A 21,640-nucleotide genomic window follows, 5' to 3' on the forward strand; every position below is an offset into this window, starting at 1 on the left:
TGCTGGGCTCCATGAAAGTCCTCCCCCTCATTTGGGAGGATCAGGGAAGGCAATGCTGGGCAGAAAATCTTTATATGCTTTTTGTAATAATAAGCTATTCTAAGAGTTCTTCCTGTGGGCATTTAGTAACATTCCCTCTCTGACCTCCAATTGTTTCATGTTCCTAATCAGTGCAAGTTTACAGCAGAGCTCCTGTCCTCAAGTTTTTCCTCATAATTACTCGTAGCTGCTGCAGGGGATGGAGTAGACAACCAAACCAAATGCCTAGTGAAGCTAGATGCATACTGAAGCACTGGGATAGCCTGTGTCAGGACCCGTGCAATCGTCAGTACCTGATTTTTTTGGAAAACCTCCTAGGCAGCTTCACAGCTGATACAGTAGGTATCGTCCTGGGTTTCGAATCTGTGGTCCCTGAATCATGTGTGGTACATAGAGGGCTTTTGAGTAGTTCAGGGGAGATAACAGACTTGCTTTTCTTAGTTGCCTGTAGGCTTAATTAGGTATATGGAAAATGTTTGAGATGCACCCAGTAAATGTAGTCTGATAATCTGAAAAGGAAGAAAGTTGTTCTTGTAAGTCATTAGTTCATGGACAGACATGGCCTGGAGTAAACTAGCCATCAGGCAGTGTTTAGCCTTATTTTACCATGACTTTTTTTGGAAATGCTTTCCCCCATCTTTTATGCAGTGCACTGATTCATCATGCAGCCAGTTGGCCTTTGGAATGGTGGTTGTGGCTTGCCCTGCTTCTCTTGCTTTTGATTTGTATTGGAGTTTACTACCCTTTTATCACATCTTCCTATCAGAATAAAGGAATGGAACTTGTAGGTTTTCTTGGTTTGTGTTGCCCTGACGCATAGGTTAAAGAAAATGACTAATGCCTCAAAGAGGAACAGTTCTGGTGCCCTTTAAAGTAGGTTACATACTTACATTGCCTACTTTTTGTACTTTATTTTGTAATTGTTGTACTTTTTGAGTCAATACATAACTATGCTTTCAGTCGCATTCTGAAACAGGCATTTTATGGTTAACCCAGTAAGTAGATGTTTCAGTGTAGTATCAAGAGTAGTTAAGTGAGCTAAAGAAATTTACTAACAAAATCCATGCAAGGACAGAAGAACAGCCTCAACTGTTTTAATGACTCATTCTCTCAAAACATCAAAGTAGCAGGTCTCAGAAAACTCTGTGTGTTTCCATTCCTCTGGTAAATGTTTTTCACATAACTAGTTAGCCTTGGAGATGTTCTCTAATTAGTTACTTGCTCTTGAAGTGCAGGCACTGAGGCAGTTCAGATTCAAGCACCGAAAGGGGGCAAGAAGCCGTCTGTGGTCACAAAGGGTAGGTGCCATTATATGCAGCGGGGTGAAAGGTTTTTTTGTTTGTTTGTTTGTTTTCTTTCAGGGTAGAAAAACTAGAAATTCTCAGGTAGACAAAGAATCCTTGTTAGGCATTTGAAGGCACGCCTTTCCCTACAGCCAGACTCTCCTAGAGGTAGCTGTAACCTCCTGAAAGGGAACTCCCTTCCAGCCCGGGGTGAGAGATTTTATGTTTGTTTGTTTTTATTCTCCCTTCCTTTGCATTCATTGTGTGGAAGTGTTAGTGGAGGAGTTGGTTTGTAAGATAGGAGCCCCCGTGAGGTGGGTGCATGTGAATTAACCAGCTTAGTCATGATATTCTAGCTCCAAAACCTCATGAAAGGGGGTGGGGAAGACTAGAAATCTTCCTTACACTAGAAATCTTGGACTAGCCCTGCTTGGGAGCAAGACATTTTTTTTTATTTTTTTTCCCCCTATATAGCCTGACTGGTGTACAAAGAGGAGGCTTGCACTGGTTATCTGCACTGTGGAGGAGGCTAAGAGAATGTGTATGAGTGACCTTGTGCTGTTAGGCCACTGCAGGAAGTTTTTGGTAATAAATTTCTGTGGCAGATTGTGGAAGAAAGCTGGTGGCGTGATGCAAGAGCAGTGCAAACTGACATTGCTAGTCATTGCTTGAGAGCCACAGAGAGAAGGGAGGCTGGGAAGAAAGGAAAAGAAAGAGGGGAAAGATTAGGGAAAGAAAAGCATTTAAAACTGAAAGGCTGGCGGGTGGTGTTTACTGTATTTAATACAGAAGCAGTCAGTGCCTGCTTTGTGTTCCTGCAGTGACTGCAGGAGCACACCAGCAACAAATGGGCATGTGAGGTGAGGAGTAGGGACATACTTCTGCGGGGTTTATACGGACAAAAATCCTGCTCTTGTGAAGCCTGCAGGATCCAAGTACGTACCGAAATATTTGTATCTGTACTTCTTTGGAATATATTGGAGACTGAAAATATGAAGAGCTTTATGTATGTGGCATACCTGTATAGTGAGATTCCTGATGTATTATTATTCATTTTGTTCAAATTTTTAGGAAAAGACAAAACAAAGCACTTGAAGGGAGATGACTTTGAAGTTGTTGTTTTTTGTTTTTTGTTTTTTTTTTGTTTGTTTGTTTTTTCCTCAGGTAAAGTTGGCTTTTTCTTCAAGAGGACCTTACAATCATCATCTGCACATGTTTATTTCAGGCAAGAGGCTTAATGACAGTCAAGATCAAAAAAGAGAAACTCCTGTCTGAGTGTCATTCTTTCTGTCATAGCTAGGGTTCCTAGCTAAGCAAAAGACAAACAAAAACCTGTCACAAACTTCTTTTCCTGTGGTTGTTTTCTGCCCTAGGATGTGATTGTAGATTCTGTAAAGGTTTGCAGATTGGTGGGTTTTTACTTTTCAATTTTGCTGTGTTTTGGAGAGTGGAGGGCTTTTGTTATTTTTTTTAAAACAAAACCTACTCTCTTGGAAAGATGTTGTGTGAGTTTGTCACAAGGTAGTTCTTAGTAGAGCAAGTCTGGGAGCTTAGCCATGTATTTGTTTCCTCACTTCCATATCTCCACATCTCTCTCGCTGGGATGTGAACATCTTTGGCTGTCATTGGGAAATCCGTTTCCAACCAGCGATATCCTTGCTGTAACGCGTGGCAGCTTGGGTCTCTGAGCATTGCTTTGATGCATAATAGCAGCCATTGAGTAATAGGTACTCCTGCCACCGTAGTAGTTATCTGCTTTGATTAGGGGTAAACAGAAGGACTGACAAGTCAGTCATTTATCTGTACCTTAAACGTGTTTTTATCGTATTAAAGTAATGTTATTTGAATAGAGATTGTTTATTAGCCTGGCTGTAACACTGTTAGATGAAATTCATTCATGTCACTAATGCCTGTTCTCCAGTGTACAGCACAATGTCATCCAAAAGCTTCAGGCAATTAACTGAGCTAATGATGACTGAAAAAGTGGAAGACTTGTTCCTGCCTGTTCTCTGTTTTCATTTCCCAGTTGAGGCCAGTGGGGGACATAAACTGAAAGGGTTTCAGACATGTTTCAAGGGCCAGCCTGGTTTTGATCTTCCCTGAGGTGCATGAGGATGTGCGGAGCTCTGGGGTTTACCTCAAGCCGGGAGAGCATCTCAGGTGTCTCATCCTTCCAGCAGAGATGTATGCCCCGAGAAGGGGGTGCTTTTCTCTGAGCAGAGAACAGCCCCTCGCATTGGACCTTTGCTTCAGTCCAGAAGTTTTGTGGTAGCTTTGTCAGGAAGCTTTGTCAGGAAACATTGTCCCTTACCACCTTCTCCTCTTCATCGTGACAGACGGTTCTCATTCGTCCTGTGACCTCCCTAGACCTTCCCAGGGGGTTCCTCAAGGAGAGGCGCTGCTTTTAGGCACCCTCTTCCTGCCCCCATCCCTCCCTTGCTTAATCATTTCATCAACTAAAGCATGTGCGGATGTACTTCCTATTAATAACTCCTCTTGGCTCTGCACACTTTGCCAGCCACCCCCCTTATCTTTAGCCTGGGGATGGCAGTTCTTCATCCAGTCTGAGCTATTGGCTCTGCTCTGAATGATTGATACACTCCTGGCAAATGTAAAATGCATCTGTTGTAGCAGGACACACAACTGCTACTCCTGACAAGTTAAAAGGATGATGCATAAGGTGTACGTGCAGCAGGCCTGCTTCCAGATGTCTTGTCCAAGCTGCCTTCTGGTGTATAATTGTGCAGTTTTTAGAGGTTCCTCTCTTTATGCATTTCATTTAATTGATTCGCAATTGCTGCTTTTGTAACTGTCTGCCACTTAACTCGTGTTTTTAGATGCCACTTCTTTTTTGTTTGTTTGTTTATTTGCTTGGTAAAGCACTGTACTGAATAGTAATGTAACTCTCAACAGAAAAAAAAAAAAAGAATTTTTCTATCTGATGTAGTTCAATCTCCATTTCATTGTGGGGCAACGACAGTGTAGCTTAAAATCAAGAGAAGTTACATGTCAGAGATTCTTGTACTGGACAGTCTCAGCTGGCAGAAGCATATCAGTAGAGAAGGTGTGAATAGAATTAAGGAAGTTTAATAAAACAGCGGAAAGCTTTAAATGGAACCTTTCAACATTCAACTTTTGAACATGGCTATGTTTCTCTGGCCGTTTCTGGGGCTTGGGACAATGTTAGATTCATGTGTGTCCATGTTTTTGGTTCCAGCAACCAAATTAAAATGCAGCCTTTCCATTTACTGTGGTACTATTTGGATCAAGACCCTAGTCCTGGTCACCTTGAACAGGACAGAGGCTTTCAGGACAGAGGGTCTAGTCCTGACACAGCTGTAGCCAGAGCTGGCGTCAGTGTTTTCTCGCAGTTGTCTGAAACGGGCACATCACCTTGGAAAGAGCTTTCCCAGGCAGTAGCTATTCTGCTGCGAAGATGCTGAAGTCTGCTGGGTGTGCAGAGTGCCTCAGACAACAGTCCCCACTGAACGGATGAGTTTGAGGACTGGTGCCTGCTCTGCCTACACCCTGACGGGGAGAATGCGCTGGGTCTGCCGACACCTCTGGCTCTTTGCTCGGGACTGTCGTTGGGTTACTGGCCTGAGTGGTCAGACTGAGTACAAAATGCAGTCACTGGCTGTGCTGTCGCCCATATTGCATGTAAGATGTCCTGAGAGCATGGCAGTTTGAGCCTGTACAGCCAGGAGCCAAGTGATGCTGATGTGGAATGAGGTCTGATTTGTTGTCAGTGCTTCCACAGGTTTTCGGCTGGCAGAACTCCTAGGAGGGAGTATGAGGACCAGTGTATAGTGCAAATAGGCCTGTTTGTTTTTCCTACAAGCTTGTTTCATTCTTCATGTAATGCTGTTGTATTGAAAACCATAAATGCTAATTTTACGTGTATCTTGATAATACATTTTTAACTTTAAATTTGTAATTTTCAAATAAGTGAAACTCCTCAATATCACTGTGAAACATTTCTACTCCCTCCTTCCATGCCATCTCTTTATCTCCCTTTTCTCCCTTGCCTCCCCTGCCTTGCCCTTTTTTTGCCCTGTGGTGTCGAGGCAACTGATGCTTTTCAACACATTAATAATTTGTGGCTTTGCATATACTTTGTACATTCATTTATGTCTTGTTCTTTATTTTAGAGATGGTGATGTTATTGGAATGGTGGTCAGGCACCGATTGCACCCTCTACACTGATCCAGAGAGTTACCACAAGTATGGGAAGGAGAATGCCATTGTAATTCTTAATCACAACTTCGAAATTGACTTTCTCTGTGGTTGGAACTTCTGTGAAAGATTCGGAGTCCTTGGGGTGAGTTTTGATTAGCATTAAAACAGCTTCCTCTTCTTGGGTGTGGGGAAAAAAACACACAAATTCTTTGTGTTTTTGTGAGTGTTGTGGTTTAACCCTGGCATGCAGCTAAGCACCACACAGCTGTTTGTTTGCTCCTCGCACAATGTAAAAACACAGAAAGGTAAAAGTAAGGTAAAAGTGCAAGAGCTTATAGGTTGAGAAAAGGCACTTTACTCGGTGCCGAAGGTAAAGCAAAAGAAGGAATTCATTCACTACTCCCCATCAGCAGGCACGTGTTCAGCTGTTGCCAGCAAAGCAGGGCTCATCATGGGTAACAGTTACTTGGGAAGACAAACGCAGTTGCTCTGAACATGCTTCTACCCTCCTTCTTTCCCCAAGCTGTTACTGTTCAGCACAATGCCCCATGACATGGGACACCCCTCTGGCCAGCCCAGGCTGTCCTGGCTCTGTCCCCCCCCAGCTCCTGGTGCACCCCCAGCTTCCTCGCTGGCAGGGCAGTGCCAGGAGCAGATGAGTCTTGGGCTCTGTGTGAGCACTGCTCTGCAGCAAGTGAAACATCCTAAATCCAGAACAGAGCAACATGCCAGCTACAGTGAAGAAAATTAACTCTATCCCAGCTAAAACTGTGACAGTAAGTTAAGAGATCTCTGTTCAAATTTCATGCTGTCGTCAGGACTTAGAGACGTGAACCTAAGTCAGTGCAGTGGAATTACATGGAATACTGGGTTAGGGTTGTTTAGGCGTTCATAGAAATATTAAAAGTATTGCAGTTACAGCTGATGAAGGAGGTATTTTTAGCCTGTAGAGGCTTTACAGTTGTTTCTTTCAGTGTGCTTGCTAGGTACCTATATGGTTGATTGTGCTGCAGAAGGATGAGCTACTTGTGATACTTTCCCAGTAAATTGTAGAATTTGTTTGCCTTCTCTAGAGTTGTCTTCCAAATCCACCAAAACCATAGCTAGAGCTTGAATGATGTAGTTTCTGTTGTTTCTCGGAATGAAAGGGCTGCCATCTAAAGTGAAAGCACTAACCAAGTGCTAACTAATAAAGAGTGGGAGGATGGGTTATCCACAATTGAATATACTCTTACGTTAAGCTAGGAGTATGTGTGCATGTGTTTTCGATTTTTCTTGGTTCCCCGGTTAGTTCATGGAGATGATTCTAGCACCTCTCCTAAGCTGGTTTGATTTAATTCTGTGATACTGATGACATTTTCTGCTGACAAGAGACTAAGAAAACAGTTTCACCCTCCAAAGAAAGCAGACTAATACCTCATTTTGGCAGTCTTCTCTAGTATCCTCTTCTAACCTTGCTACTGAATGCTGTTAAAAGTCCTGAACTTGTGTGAACCTATGACTTCTTGTGGCCTTTCCTTTTGGCTCTTTGCATTTGCTGGATATTTACGCACCGCTTGAATCCCTTTCAAATTAGTCATGAACGTCTGCTTTAAAACAAACAAATTCCACAAAGATGAAAAAAAAAACACACCACCACCAACAAAAATAAACAATAACAACAAAAACAAAACAACCTTAAAAACCTGGAGGGAAATAAACCAAAGGACTGCAGGTCCTGCATATCAGTGAAATGGCTGTTGGCTCCTCATTACTGTGGAACAATTTTACTGTCATGTCTAGGCCTCAAGTACAGAGCTGGAAAATATCATCAAAGACAGCAATAGATGTAGGGAAATGTGTTCGCGGCAGACAGATATATGTGCCAAAAGCATTCTCCTTTCTATATGCTCATTATACGGTGGTTCATTAGTATAGTCTGTCTAATTTTATAGGCCTAACAATGACAGATCTCTAGATAAAGCTGTACTGTAGAAGGTCAGGAGCTTCTTCAGAAAGCAGCATTGTGGAAAATTAAAGGACTGTTTCTGTACAAACTAATAGGGGCCTACAGGGTCAGAAATCTCTTGTTTTACGTTAGTGTTGTGTGGTTGGATTGAATTTCATTAGCTTTAATTATTTTTTAATAGTTTTCCCAAGTTAATTGGGATTATGTTTTAATTTTGTGTATTGCTCCCTACACATAAGAAGACCACTGCATAAAAGCATTAGCTATTGCATAATTACTGTGCTGCGCTAACTGAAAACACTGCTGTCTTTAGATGCTGAGTTATTACTCAGTTTATATCTTCACTAATCTTAGGGATCGTTTAGGAACTGATATATCTTTTTGTAATTACTTCTTAAAACTATTTCGGTCTTGATTAATGTACTGTGGTTTTACTTTCCAGAAACTGTTCCAGGAGGAAATGGTTCCCATGTGCTCTTACTTGCGTAGATGTCTTAACACAGGAAAGCAGTTTATTTCCCTGTTGGGGTAACCAGTCAAGGTTCATCATAAGCCATCAAAACAAACAAAAAAGCCCAACACCCCCTTCCCCAACTGTCATCCTAGATTTGTTTCCTTACAGGATTTACTGTACTGGCATACTGGTGCTTGGTTTGGTGCAGCACAGGAGTGGATGGATGCCTGGCGGTGCAGGGTATAGCTTGGTGTGACTTTGTGCTGCCTTACACCAGCTTGTGTAATTGTATTGTGCAATACTGCAGGATTTGGTGTGGCAGCACAATTAAGAATGTAAAAGCCCTTATGCTGAAGGCTCGTCTTGCACTGTCTTGAACAGAGGCCAGAAGCAAATGTTTGAGAGAGAGTTGCAAGAACAAGGCGAGCATACAGAGAAATTTTGAAGGGTTGTCCGAGCCCCTAGCAATTTGTGGCTCGGGGACTTTGTGAGCTAATGGTGTTTTATATTTAATGTGGTTTAGTTTTACACTGCAAAGAGTCTATGCAAACTTTTTAGGCATTTATCAACATTCTGCTAAGCTAATTATGTACTCACTGCTGTTGAAAGGGAAATTTTGCCCATGCCATCCTATCTTCTGCATCTGTTCTGGTGTTTGTCTGACCAGTATTAGCACGTTTCAGGCACCTCTTCTCTTTCTCGTGCCATACCTAGTTCTGTGAAAGAAAGGAAAGATGACTGGGGAGGGTGAAGAGAGAGAAGACAAAGACAATCCATGGCTGAAGGAGTGGAACTGATTGCGTTTAGCTGCAGAAGGCGGACAGAATGGCTTTGTTGTGATATCCAGCAGTACCCTACAGCCATGGCAGATGATGGCCATGCTGTTAATGATATTGTAAGTGTGCGCCCAAACTCTGTTTTACGCCTTGAACTTCTGTTAAACGAAGCCACTAATTCTAGGGTTTGGTGGTTCTGTGCTTGGTTGTTTTGTTGTTGTTGGGTTTTTTTTGAGTTTTGAGGGAGTAGGTAAAAAGAAAAAACCTGCCATTTCTGGCATTTATTTTACTTTTACATTTTTATCATACTTTTGCATATGATTTTTTGTGATACTTTTGGCGCACCCATTCAAAATGCTAGGAGGTACTGGCTCAACAGTGCTGAGTGAGAGCCAGAGATCTATTCATTTACAGTGGAGAAGGAGAAAACCCCATCAAGAAGCAATTCTGTGTTCTCTTTTTCTCTTGCAAGTTATTCTAGGCATAGATTGTCTTGCCAGTTGCAGTTGGGCTCCATGTAGCTGAAGCTGCTGGTGCGTGTTTGCAGCACCAAACCATAGAAGATTTTTGGTGGTTGCTAGAAATTAGAAGGAAGCAGACTGCACAAAGCCTACAAGTCAACAGGGATTTCAACCAAAACTATGAATCACTTGCATCTATATTCCACTTGTGTTCTTAGTGAAGAGATCTTCCTCCTCCATTTTCACCCCGACAGCCATCAGCTACACTTACCTGCCTCCTTGCTCAGTGATGTGTGCAGGAGCATGTAGCCCCAAAGCAGGGAATAGAATATGGGGGATGCTCAGTGTCAAGTCAGCATCATCTGCTATGGGACAGGCTTCCATTTCTTAATAAAACGCACCAGGAGGAGCGTGACTGTGACGTTGTGGGTGCTCTGCTTTTCCATGCTGTGCTGGCACAATGGCTGGGGCCGACTCTGGTGAGCCTGGGCTTTGCCTGCTTGTGTTGACAGGTCCCTGTGCTGTGCTGCACCCTTCAGTTTTCTTGACTGTGATATTCGACCTAGGTCCTGTATCGGCATTTAAGCACATCAGTAACATTAAGTTTTTCAAGGTGTGTGCCAAACAGCCCTTTGAAAACAGGCCTGCTGGAAGCAAGAACTCTCAATCAAGAAACAGGCATTTTCTGAGGAAGGAGATGTTGTTCAGGACTTGAACCAAAAGCACACTAGTACACTCCCTGCCAGGACTCACTGTTACCCTTCTGGTTCAGTGCTAGATATAACAAAGCAGTGCTAAAATAGCTTTTTAATCAGTTTAGTAACCCTTTTCCTGAGATGAAGATATTTATATGAGCAAAAATTGCCTCCACTTTAAAGCTAAGTCTACTGGTTCATCTGTTCATTTTCCATTGAACACAGGTAATGCTAAGCATATGTAATCATTTTAAACCACAATTATCTGTTCCATATGCCAGAAAAAAAAAATTTAAATAAAAAGTTATTTATATTGAAGCTTGCTGTTGGAAGAACTGAACATTGCCTTAAAAAAAGGTGTGAGAAGAGTCTTCTGCTAGATTACTGCTTGGAACTGATAGATATGTGAATACTGATTACTTCCCAATGCTCATTCATTTGTATATTTCAGTATATTAATAGGAGTTGTATGATTGTTCAGGTAGGCAGATAAAAACACGTTATTACTTATATTTAGTACAGCATCTTAACATATGCTTGGGTGTTACATCCACTAAAATATTGCTTTGTTACCTTTCCAACGTGGAAAAGCTTTGTTTGTTTGTTTTCTTTTTTCCTCAAATTGAAGCATTAAAAATTAGGAGCCTAGTTACATTTATGGAATCATGGCTTTGAGGCACTAAAGAAATGTATCTTTTCATCTTGATGTCCCTGAGACTACAATGTGAAAGGGTGCGAAAGAGAGCAAAAAGAATTACCAAAAGTATGTCAGTGTCGAGGGCAGCCTGTAGAGCAAGTAATTTATGAGATAAATTGCTGCTGCTAATGGTTTGCAGCTACAATAAATTTGTTTTGAAACTGGAACAAATTTTGGTAGACATCCTCAGCTTACAGGTTGATTTTGTGCTGTTTGTTCATTCTGTGATTAAGAGGTGTTGAATAACTGAGGCTGGAAACAAAAATCAGGATTTTCTTTATGTGACAGTAAAGCTATGTGAACACATCTAAAGCGAGTTTTTAAATTTGTTTTTTATGCAATGTTAGTATAGTCATTCATGCAAGGAATATTTCATGGGTATTCCCATCTGAACAAATGTAGTGAAAAAAAATTAACCTGGATTAAAATGCTCTTACTGTAGATAAGCCGTTCCCATCCAGCAACGATTTTGTAAGATGTCTGTTGGAATTACACAATTCTGAGCATTAAAAATGTTTAACTTCCTTCAGGAAGGTAGCTTACGTTTCATAAAAAAGCAATGATTTACTCAATTTATTCTGTTGAGCAAGCTGAATTTAAGGACTACAGGTGACTTGTCATATATTCTCCAAAGCTCTCCGGTAAAGGAAAAATCGGTGGCAGAAATAACTACAGCTGTGTTCTTCCCCCCTTGTACTCAGGCAGGAGCTGTGCACGTGTAGACAGCTGAAACCGAACAGATTGCAGCTCTAGTTATTGTAGCGAGGCGGTAGCTTCTGAGAGGCCTGATGTATTCCTCCCACATGAGGAGTCTTACCCGTGCAGTGACGGGAGAGTTTCCTTCCTCCCATTAGCTCTGTGTCATCAGCCTGCCTTCTACTGCGACAGTAGGTGGGGTGCGCGAAATACAGCCTAAGGTAATTTGGTTTCTTTTTATGTTCATGTAAGGAGACGTGCACTCACGTGTCTGAAAAGCATTTTTAAATTTCAAAATGAATAGGAGTGTGCTCTGGGGGAGAGCTCAAACATCAGCTCTGCTTTTGTGGCCATACCTGCGCCCTGTGACACCGTAGCTCGCATCAGGCCTGTCTCTCCTTCACCAGGGAAGGAAAACAGTGTTGGTAACGTCTCTCCTGCCCCATGTTTAACTCATACACTTAATGATGGTGAAGTATTTACTTCAGCTTGTTTTTGGGCTAGGATTCCCGTGTTTTAAAGTCTGGAGGTAGGACAGTTAGATTAGCTTGTCTTTCCTGACGCTGTGTTGTGGAGGCCTTGTGCATCCTATGCAGAGCACGCTGCTGCTTGTTTATGGCATGCATTGTGATACTGAACACCTACTGTAAATAAACTTTAAAAGCGTGGTGCTTTTGTTTTGGGGTGGGGTGTTGGGGCTGAGGTGTGACACTGCTGCTGTTTTCCTAAAGAATTGGTGGCTTCCCCTGGGATTCCTTCCAACTGGGGCTGCTGGCAAAAGGCCGGCCTGCTTGGGCCTGAGGTGTGGGTTGCAGTTCCCTAAGGTTCTGGTCGTCATCCCCCAGCTGGAGACACTACATCTGCTGGGGTTTTGGGAGTAAATCATAAGCCAAGGTGTCTTCCTCAGCCTTGCATGGGAGACAGGAATAACAGAGCTTCTGGACTGGTGTGTGCATTTTGAATGGAAGTTGTACGTGGCCTGTAACAAAAAGTGCTCCTTGGAGACTTCTTTTAAAAGTATATGCCAGAATTTAGAGTTTAGATTTATTTTGAAAATGCAAAAATAACTTGTATTTTGAGTAACAGAGAAAAGGAAAAAGCAGTAGTGTGGGGAGAAAAGTAAACTGAGCTTTAAGAGAGTTAGTGGGAGGAGAGCCGGTCTCTGTCACCGGTCTGGGGAGCTGGAAGAGGAGGCTGGGCTCAGCGCTGCTGCTGCTGTGCAGTAGGGATTCATGTCCAGGAGAAACTGAAATGGCAAAAAGAGTGCCTCAGCTGCTCCCTGTGGGAGAGCAGGGCCTGGGGTCCCGGCCTAGGGCCATCACTGAAGTTCTCCAAATGGCTGAGAGAGTGCACTTTATTGCAAAGTGGTAAGTTGTTTGACAGTGGTAATTCCTGCATTCTTAGAAATGGAACTGTCTCGTGTCTTTTTCTGCTCTGCTTTTGTATAACAGCCACTTGTGAAGCTATTTATGTGCACTTGCCTTCCACTCTTATGAGCTTTTAGATAGCTTAATTATTTAAGGTATTTTCCTTCTCAAGGAAAGAAAGCAGATGAAAGAAACGAGCTGAGATAAAGAAGTAGGTCAAGTCTCTTTTCCTAGTAACTAAATGAACAACAGCAACCAAAAAATGAAAGGAAATAATTCCTGCTGCTGATAATTTCTATCAGTAAATAATTTCTTCTAGTCAGATGCAATGTCTTGGAACCCATCTGTGGAGCACTGGCATGGAACAGCTTATAATGATATCAGGGATAGAAACTGGACTGTAATTGCTCCATCTATCCTCTAGGAAAATGTCACCATCTTTCAGGAATGCTGAAATGGTTTTTGTGTATACACATGCAGGCATACCATTTTATTCACGAAATAGCAAAGTGAAAGGTAAAACAGCTCGCCAAGGCACAGTGGCTTGGAAGATAGGAAATGAGCAAGTCGATCAGTTCTTGTGCCCAAAGGGACATCAGTCTGAGGTAACTGGGACTGAGTTCTGGAGTTAGATTTGAGATTTGGAACAAGTTGAATGCTTGAAAAGCCATAGACTTCTTATGGAGAGTCTGGACAAATCAATTCAGCGTCTGTCACACCTGTGAGACAGAAACAGTACTTATTTTATTCTAGAAGGATGCTCTGAACAGAAGCTTACTAGTGTATTTCTGCCCTTCCATAAACAAGTCTGAACAGAAACAAAGTATTTTTATTTCTGCTGTTATTTCTAGCCTTGCTTAAGGTTTCCTCCATTGGTAAAGCATGTGTGAAACAGGTGCATGCATCAATATGCTGTTGTGCAGCAAAGGCTCTGTGAATCTGTTTCTCATTCAGAATGGTTTTCTTGTCATGATGAGGTGTCCTGGCTTTGGGAGTAGGCAAGCTTCACTGCACAGGGTCTGGTTAAGAATTTTATTTTATGTGGTTTGAGTCTTTTGCATGGATTCCTCCGCATCTGAAGGAATTTGGCTAGTGTTTTGGGTTTCAGGGTTTGGGCAGGATTGGCATACATACATACATACATGTATATATTTCATACCAAAAGTCTTCTGTCATGCAGATACTGGGATCAGATTTGACTGTTGTGTCATGCAAGGATAACTTCCTTGTTTTGCTTCTGTACTGGTTTTAAAACTGGGACAGGTCAGTAAATGAATCAAGATGTAAATGTCTAACTTTGCATGTGTCATGTCCGTACAAAACCCAGTAAGTGGTGCGATTGCGCCTTACTTCCTTTCACTCCGTCTTGCAGAGTTCCAAAGTGCTGGCGAAGAAGGAGCTCTCCTACATGCCTATCATTGGCTGGATGTGGTATTTCCTAGAGATAGTCTTCTGCAAGCGTAAGTGGGAGGAAGATCGGAAAACAGTCATGCAGAAGTTGCTGAATCTCCGGGACTACCCTGAAAACTTTTGGGTGAGTGATGACTAATGAATGTTGTGGGAGGTGTTGTAGTGCTTGGCGGGATGAAGGCGTACGCAATACGTGATAGTCACCAGGTTGCTCCTGAGAACTTTGATTCATGAACCTCCTGGCAGCATCAGGAGAATATTATCTGAGAGTTGAGTTCTGTCTGGAATTTCCAGTGTAATTGTCTGTACTGCCTGTTTTCTAACTCTATAATATGGAGCTCCGTGGATGTTACTTCAAAAATTTCTACACTGCGATCAACTCAATAGTTGAGTTTGCAGGATTTGCAGTCCTCTAAATGTAGGAGCTGTAGAGGGGTAGATGCAGGTGTTCATGGCAGTGTAATGGATCCATGTGACAATACTGTTTGGAAACACGTCAGCTGTTTTCTTCTTGCATTTCCCTGTGATATTGCCATTCCTGTGAAGGTGCTAGGTCAGACATGGCCCAGTAAAAGTGAAAGCTGCAGAGCAGTGTCTGGTCAGAGAAGTGGCCCTGGGGGTCATTGGCTATGTTAGAGAAATTTGGTGTCATCTTTCAGTAACAAGAAAGTGTTATTTTTTGCACTACTATGATTTTAAAGTGTTGAGTCTGTCCTAGTCTGGGAATGAAAAGCCTTTGAATCTTTCCTCAGTAATCAGAAGAATCCTAGTTCTGATGGTGAGAGGGAAATTAAGCAGCCTCACAAGGGCCTACAGAAACTGTTTGCTTAAGAGGTGGTTTCCTAGTGTACGTGCTATATCTCTCCTTCTCTGAAGCAGAACTTTGTTATTGTTGATTTCAGTGAGCCCTAAGCAATCAAAACTAAGCTGTTTGGTTACTGCTTAAATGATTTCTAGGTAGGAGGCTGTCAGCAGATGGAGAATTCTTAATTTCTAATCCCACTTTCTCACAGGGATTTGCCTGTGCTCTGTGACTCGTAAAAAATGCTGAATTCCTTTTCGTGAACATAGGCAGTTCAGTACTAATTGGTAACCACAAATTACCACCATTCTTTATTTACTGCTGTGGAGTATTACTGAGAAGGAGTTGTACATGTATTGAGAGATCCAGTTGCAGGTGTACAGCTGGATTTATTCCAGTGTGGTGTTTTAATCTGCACTCATTTGTTGACATAATTTCAAAAGGTACAGCAGTAGTTAGAAAGTGAGAGCATGCTAGCTGGTTTAGGAGGATTTTCTTACCAGTTTCTTTATGTTTCATCTGACTGCTTAACATTATGCACGTGGTACATGAGTAAAAATGCTCTTAGACGGGCTGGATCTGAAGCTGGCTACTTGGACAGTTTTCTTTAGGTTCTCTGTGGGCTAAATTCTTGTTGTGGGTTATTGAGACTTAGCTGATGTTATTTGGTAATGCTCTCTGATGTGATAGTTTGCATTCAGGTCTGGCAGAAAGCAGCTGAGCAAGTGATAAATCTCCAAAGATCTGTGCTCTCCGCTGCCTGCCACTGGCAAAATTGTAATTGTTCATGTCAGAGCAGTTGTGCTGTGTAGCTCATAAGGGACTGAGACCTACTGTTGTCCTGCATCTACTGCCCTACGTTTTTTACCAGCTCAGTCTTTGGCATCAAAGTTAGTGTCTGCTGTTGCTTGTGGTCCTCATGTCGTAGTGAAAGCAGATGAGCCAACAAGGCATTTCCTAGAAATGTGTTCAGTTCAGACACTTACAACTTTTAGATACTGGAGCACCTCAGCATCAGTAAGAGATTTGCAACAAGGAGAATGTTTTGTGAGTTTTCTATCATCTCTTTAGAGATAGAGTGACTCATTTAGAGAAATCAAGTCATTCAGACTTCAGTAGAAGAGCAGGTGTTAAAGCCCAAAGCCTAGACTTCAAACCACAGGATGGCAAGTTGTATGAGTGGGGGCAATTGAGAGTTTTTTTGTTTGTTATTTCTTATTTTTTAATAGTTCCAGGGTAATTAAATTACCAGCATATGTATGTGGCTATACCTGTCCTTGCTAGCGGTGTTCATTTGGGCCATACTGATGGGAATTAGAGAGGGCTCTGGTCAGGCATATGTAGAAAACCTGAGCTGTTTTCTAACTGAAATTCTCTCTTGTTTTAGTTCCTGATTCATTGTGAGGGTACAAGGTTCACAGAACAGAAGCACCAGATTAGCATGCAGGTGGCTGAAGCCAAAGGCCTGCCCAAGCTCAAATATCACCTTCTGCCACGAACGAAAGGATTTGCTGTCACCGTGCAGTGTTTGAGAAATGTAGGTAAGGAAAGTCACAAGGAGCAATGCTAAATGGTTATTTCATGTAACTGCTGTCGCTTTGCCTTGCTCTTCTTTTCCCCATAGCGTGTGTCCTAGAAGAAAAGCCCTGGAATCTTTTCTGAGCTTTCTTCTACTGGTCTGTCAAAATTAAAGGTTAGGTTTGACTAGCAAAATTCATGGGCAGCTTGATTAATTTCTTATGTTTGCTTCCTTATCTGTTACTGTATTGGGGGATCCCAAGTTACAGGTTTCCTACCTATTCCCAAATGATAATATTTCTTAGTATATACTGTGTTACTAAGAAATACTATTCCCAGTGAAGCCAATACATCACTTTATTACTTCAGAGAATCTAAGAAAGTGTCTTAAATGTTTAGTTGTGGTAAATATAAGTAACATTTTTTTATCAAAAAATACTCTGCTTTAAATTTCTGTGTAGATGTACTCTAGAGTTTCTTAGTAGCCTTTGCGGAGTAGAGGGCAGTAAACCATTTCTGAAGATATATGTAGGAGAAGTTTATAAGTTAATTACGGAATATGAGTAAATTTTTCCTTGTTAATGTTGTTCTGTACCCTTCACCCTCCTTCTGGTTACCTGAAATAGATTTACCAACTCTAGAGTGCCATCGGTAAGAACATGGCACTCTAGGCCATTCCTTTAAAGTGATCTTCTTTGACTAATAATATCCAGCTAAGTCTTCTGCTCTGTACTTCATGAACAAAGGAAAGACAGTGCTAAGTAGCTATAGTGTTACACTTTGGGGTTTGGTGGATTTATGTGGTGTTAGAAGGCTGATATATAAGAACGACAAAGTAGTGGTTTAGAAGAAAATGTTCTAGCATGACTGAAGTTAATGTCAAAACTCCTTTTTGTCTTTGAAGACATGTTTTCATCTGGCTTATCTGGGGTAGCTGCTGTAAAAAAAGCTTTGCAGTCAGCTGTCTTGCTGTCTGTCATGTCTCTTTTTTGTATCTTCTCACAAGTCAGGTAGATGATATCACTGTTGTAGCTTGTCAGGCATCACTGATTTCCCACCCCCCAAAATGGACAGCATAGCTTGGACCTCTTCTGACATGTGAAGAAGACGGAAGTTATGTGTAGCATCCAGAGCAGCTCCCTGAAGGGCACAGTTTAACCTTCCCTTTTGAGTAAGGGCAAATGTTTTGCTGAGGAGGAGGGGAGATAGACCTGAGGCACTGAGAAGATCTGAGTCAGAACTCGCTGACCTCCAGTGCCCTGAGCTGGGAGTCAGGGACAAGTGATTTTAGTGGTGTTTTTTTCCTTGTCACTACTCAATGTAAAACAAACAAAACATGGTGTGACTGCAGACAGGTAGCTGATTTATGGGAAAGCATTTCAAAAGGAAACAATTTCAGGGATCTCAAGTGCCATTTATAAAGAGGTTTGGGCATTCATGCGATAAACTACAATAGCACTTCTTAGGATCCTAAATGTTTTGTATACTGTCAGGAAACGAAAAAGACTTAGATCCCTAAATTACCTACTTAGGAGAAGTGTTTGTTACTACCTCAAACCAGAGCCAGTCACTTGTTAAACCAAACGGGGTAAGGCTAATAACAAGGTAGTACTTCACTGTGAGGGTTCAAGAAGCAAAAAGTCATAATTTTTCATAGGTAGTTGCTGCTGAAACTGTGTAACTTAAACCCAGCCAAGAGATCTCTGAGGGAAGCAGCTGATGATCCCAGATAAGAATTGCAAGTTCTGTGGGTATGCTGATTCGTAAAGGAATACATCTAATATTTTTTAAAATTGTTCTGATATTTTTATTGGTGATCATCTCTACCAGTTCCGTAGTAACAGACGCAGTACCCAGGAACGTCATTTCTAGAGGTTGTGTGCTGTCTTAATAAATTGCTGTTAGGTTGTAGTGTAGAATTTGCTACTTGTGCTTCTCATGGAAGCAAATGAAAACATGGATCTGTTTCTAAAACACCTATCCATTACTCCCAGTGCAAATAAATGTCATAAATATTGTAAAAGTTGTATTTAACTGTTATTACTGTTGACTGCTTGTATATCAGACAGTGCCTTTCAGCTGTTTTTATTTAGTTAAGGCGTATATTAAAAAAATATAACTCTTGAAGGATTGCAGATAATTCCAACTTGTCAACTTCTTCCAATTATGCATGCATGGAAATTGCTGTCCTAGAGGAAACACAGAAGAACAAATTCCAGAGTGATGTTTTCATGGAGGTCAATATGACTGTGTATGGGGGGTTGATTGTTTTGTTGTTGTTGTTGTTTTTTCTCATGAGCTGAATTTCAGTCCTGGATTTCTTCAGTGTTTAGTGGAGGTCCTAATCCTACCTGAGCAAGCTACCAATTTTGAGCAGATGGATGATCTTTGGCCAGAGCAATGAAATGTTAAAAGATTGTGCCAGAATGGCTGTCATACTGGCAGTACGGTGAATTCCACCTTCTCTTCCCCATGCATCTCCTGAGTCTTCACTGCAGATCATTGTGTGCTAGTATGAAGCCGTATGTAGGCATACTCAGTGCTTGCAGGTTGATTTGTTGGATGTTTGTGCAGGCATAGTCCACTGTGCCCACAAAATAATGGATGAAATTCAATTCAAGAGGCCAGTTAAAAAATAACAGTAAAAAAACAAACAAAAAACCCTCTCTAAATATGTAATTCAAAGACTTCTTAAGCATTAAGTAGAGATTAAGAAAGCAAATTCCAATTTCTTAAGTATGTAGTTCTTTGTCAGAATTCTATGCAGGGAACCAAAAGCAAAGGGTAGAGTTTATTTGTGTGTGTATGTTGTTTGTTTTTTTTGTCAGAAAATAGTGATTTCAATGGAAAAATGTTTCTTTCAATTGTGATCTGTTCTAAGCCTCTGAAAAGACTTCAAAAAAATGAATTATCTTTGTTTTTTAATGAAAAAAGTTGTTTTAAGATACTTTCTCTGAGAAATGTATTATTTCATAATTAGAGCAAAACTTCTGAAGAACTGCCCAAACTAGTCTGAGAATAAGACAGTTGGAAGGTTTTGAAGATACTGTGAAGTTTTTTTTTTTGACTTGATTTAAAATGTGGAATTTCTGGACTCTTAAGCTTTTGGATGAGAGAATCATGGGCTGTCTAGTTGTAATTAAGCACAAATATGTATGTAATTGTACGTATATGCATAAAAATACCTAAAATATATAGTATGTACAAAATGCGTGTTTAATAAAAAACAATGTCAGTATGTCATGCAGTGTACTAGTGCTGCTTTGGCTGTGGAAGCTTTCTGGTAAATTTTAATCCGGTGCAGTCTTTTCTTTGACACGTCCTCCATTGTTCTTTTCCTGCATTTTCAAAATAGAAAAGCTTAGGTCTTCAGTTACTTTATACCCAAATATAATAGGGGTCTATTTACTCCTGCATACGTTATTATCTTGGATTTGGCACTGCTTTGCCAGCAAAAGATTTCAGTGTGATACAAAAAAGAACTAGACTGAACATCAAACTACAGACCAGTCACAGACTGGAAAGGGATTTGTTTAGCTGGAGTGAAGGAAAACTCTGTGTATGGCCTATGATAAGATGGAACATAAGATGTTCCTGATCAACGCTGCACAACTTTTTCAGAACAAGAGAATCATTTTCTAATGTGTCTGAACAAGAACCCAAGTCATCTCAAAATTCAAATGTAGGTGTCTCCTAGAAGACAAAAGTAACAAGTGCTGGACACATCATACTTTCCTGTATTGTTTTCATGTTGTCATTATTCTTTAATAATTTGAGATTATTCTAAGCTAACAAATTTACCTTGTACAAACCAAATTAAGCTCTTGTCTTCCCTCAATTACATTGGATCAGTAAATTAGAGTGGATTAGTAAAATCCTTATTCACTAAGAAGCTTTAAAGTGGAGGTAGGTAATTTATTCAAAAAAATAAATTCCTATTTTTATTGTACAATGAAGGTAATGTGCTGGAAGCAGATTTTGGCTTATGGTTTGTAGTTTTGAGCTTGAGCTAAAATCCCAACTGTAGTAGAAAAAAATAGACTTAGTAGTGAGGGATACAGTCTGTGTACAGTGACACAGTTTTGGCCTCTATTTTTGGGCTTTCTTTGCAGCACTAAATCTGGGCTGTTCTGTTCTAGGCTATGAATTCTGCTTTGCAGTAACAAACTCTGTGGGGGAATTTCTGCTGGGCTGTATGTTGTGACCAAGCCATATCAATCTCACACTGATAAACTTCAAAAATGAAACCAAATCTGTTCTGTGTAATAGAATGCTTCCTTATGGGGGTCAAAACCTCTCACAATAAAAATTCACTGAAGTGTTCATTATTGCAAAACTCTGGAGCAGAAAATCTGAAATACAGCAAGCTGCGGGTGAAGCGCTTTAGTCAATTTTGTTATTGTTGCTGTTATTGATCTTGGAATTCATACCATGATGCGCAATCAGTTTCAGTGCCGGGAAAATTAATTGCTCTCTGGTAATTTCCTACCGTATCAGAAACAGTCTCTTTACAGATATGTTAGAATCACAGAATGGTTTGGGTTGTAAGGGACCTTAAACATCATCTAGTTCCAGCGCCCCTGCCATAGACATGTTGGTACTATGAAGCAATCAAAAAGTTTGTTTAGCTCCAGTGTTCAAATAATCTCTTACACTTGTTCTGTAACACTTTTTGTGGTTTAAAACAATGAACACTTTTTCTGTAGAAACTGTTGACGCTGTCTAACTAAGAACGACCTTTGTTTGCAAATGCTTTTACTGTTACTGTGCAGTCCTGAACTGACAGTATTCTCTCTGGGCTGAAAGTTTGGTTGCAGTTTAGTTGTGTGGAACTTGGATGTTGTATTCATGCAGCTGCATGTCTTCGTAACAGTAGCTCATCTCACACAGGTGATGGTCTGTTATTCTGTCTCTGCCTTTGCATTATAGCAAATGCCTCAGCTATCCAGGAACGGGCACGAAGGGGAGGTTGTTTCAAGCCCTGATTCATAGTTGGGTTAAGCCTTCTGGCTGTAGGATAGGTCTCAAAGTTTACCTGTTCTCAGTCAAACTGTATGTATTGTTTATTGCTTGCGTAAGTGGTTATCTGCTTGCTTATTTAAGCAATCTTCTGCAGGGGGAGTGAGTCCCCACTCAGTTGTCTTGTTCAGTGAGTTGGGAAAGCTAACAGTTTTGGGCTTCTAGAATTTCCTATGGTATATAAACTGTTGATATGTTCCCAGCGTTCGGCATCTATTGGGGAAGGAGACATGGGTGGCGAGTATTCATCCATTCTACTGGTGTAAGTCCTGAAAGGGTCACTGGATATTTGCCTT

General features: G+C 41.1%; 1 protein-coding gene across 5 annotated transcripts in view; it reads left to right on the forward strand.

Annotated features, from left to right (window-relative positions):
- Positions 1-21,640, forward strand: part of AGPAT4 (1-acylglycerol-3-phosphate O-acyltransferase 4) — an 80,875-nt gene that overhangs the window by 40,539 nt on the left and 18,696 nt on the right. For 2 of the 5 annotated variants that reach the window (XM_080584780.1, XM_080584779.1), the window contains 3 exons: positions 5,474-5,643; positions 13,968-14,129; positions 16,195-16,348. In XM_080584780.1, coding sequence (XP_080440906.1) covers positions 5,474-5,643; positions 13,968-14,129; positions 16,195-16,348 — 486 coding nt within the window. Of the gene's footprint in view, positions 1-1,405; positions 1,533-1,995; positions 2,258-5,473; positions 5,644-13,967; positions 14,130-16,194; positions 16,349-21,640 lie in introns of those variants that run through there. The other 3 variants (XM_080584782.1, XM_080584781.1, XR_013948324.1) reach the window with 3 other exon arrangements.

Source organism: Anser brachyrhynchus, assembly GCF_964034855.1.
Source record: "Anser brachyrhynchus genome assembly, chromosome: 3".
NCBI classification, from domain to species: Eukaryota; Metazoa; Chordata; class Aves; order Anseriformes; family Anatidae; genus Anser; species Anser brachyrhynchus.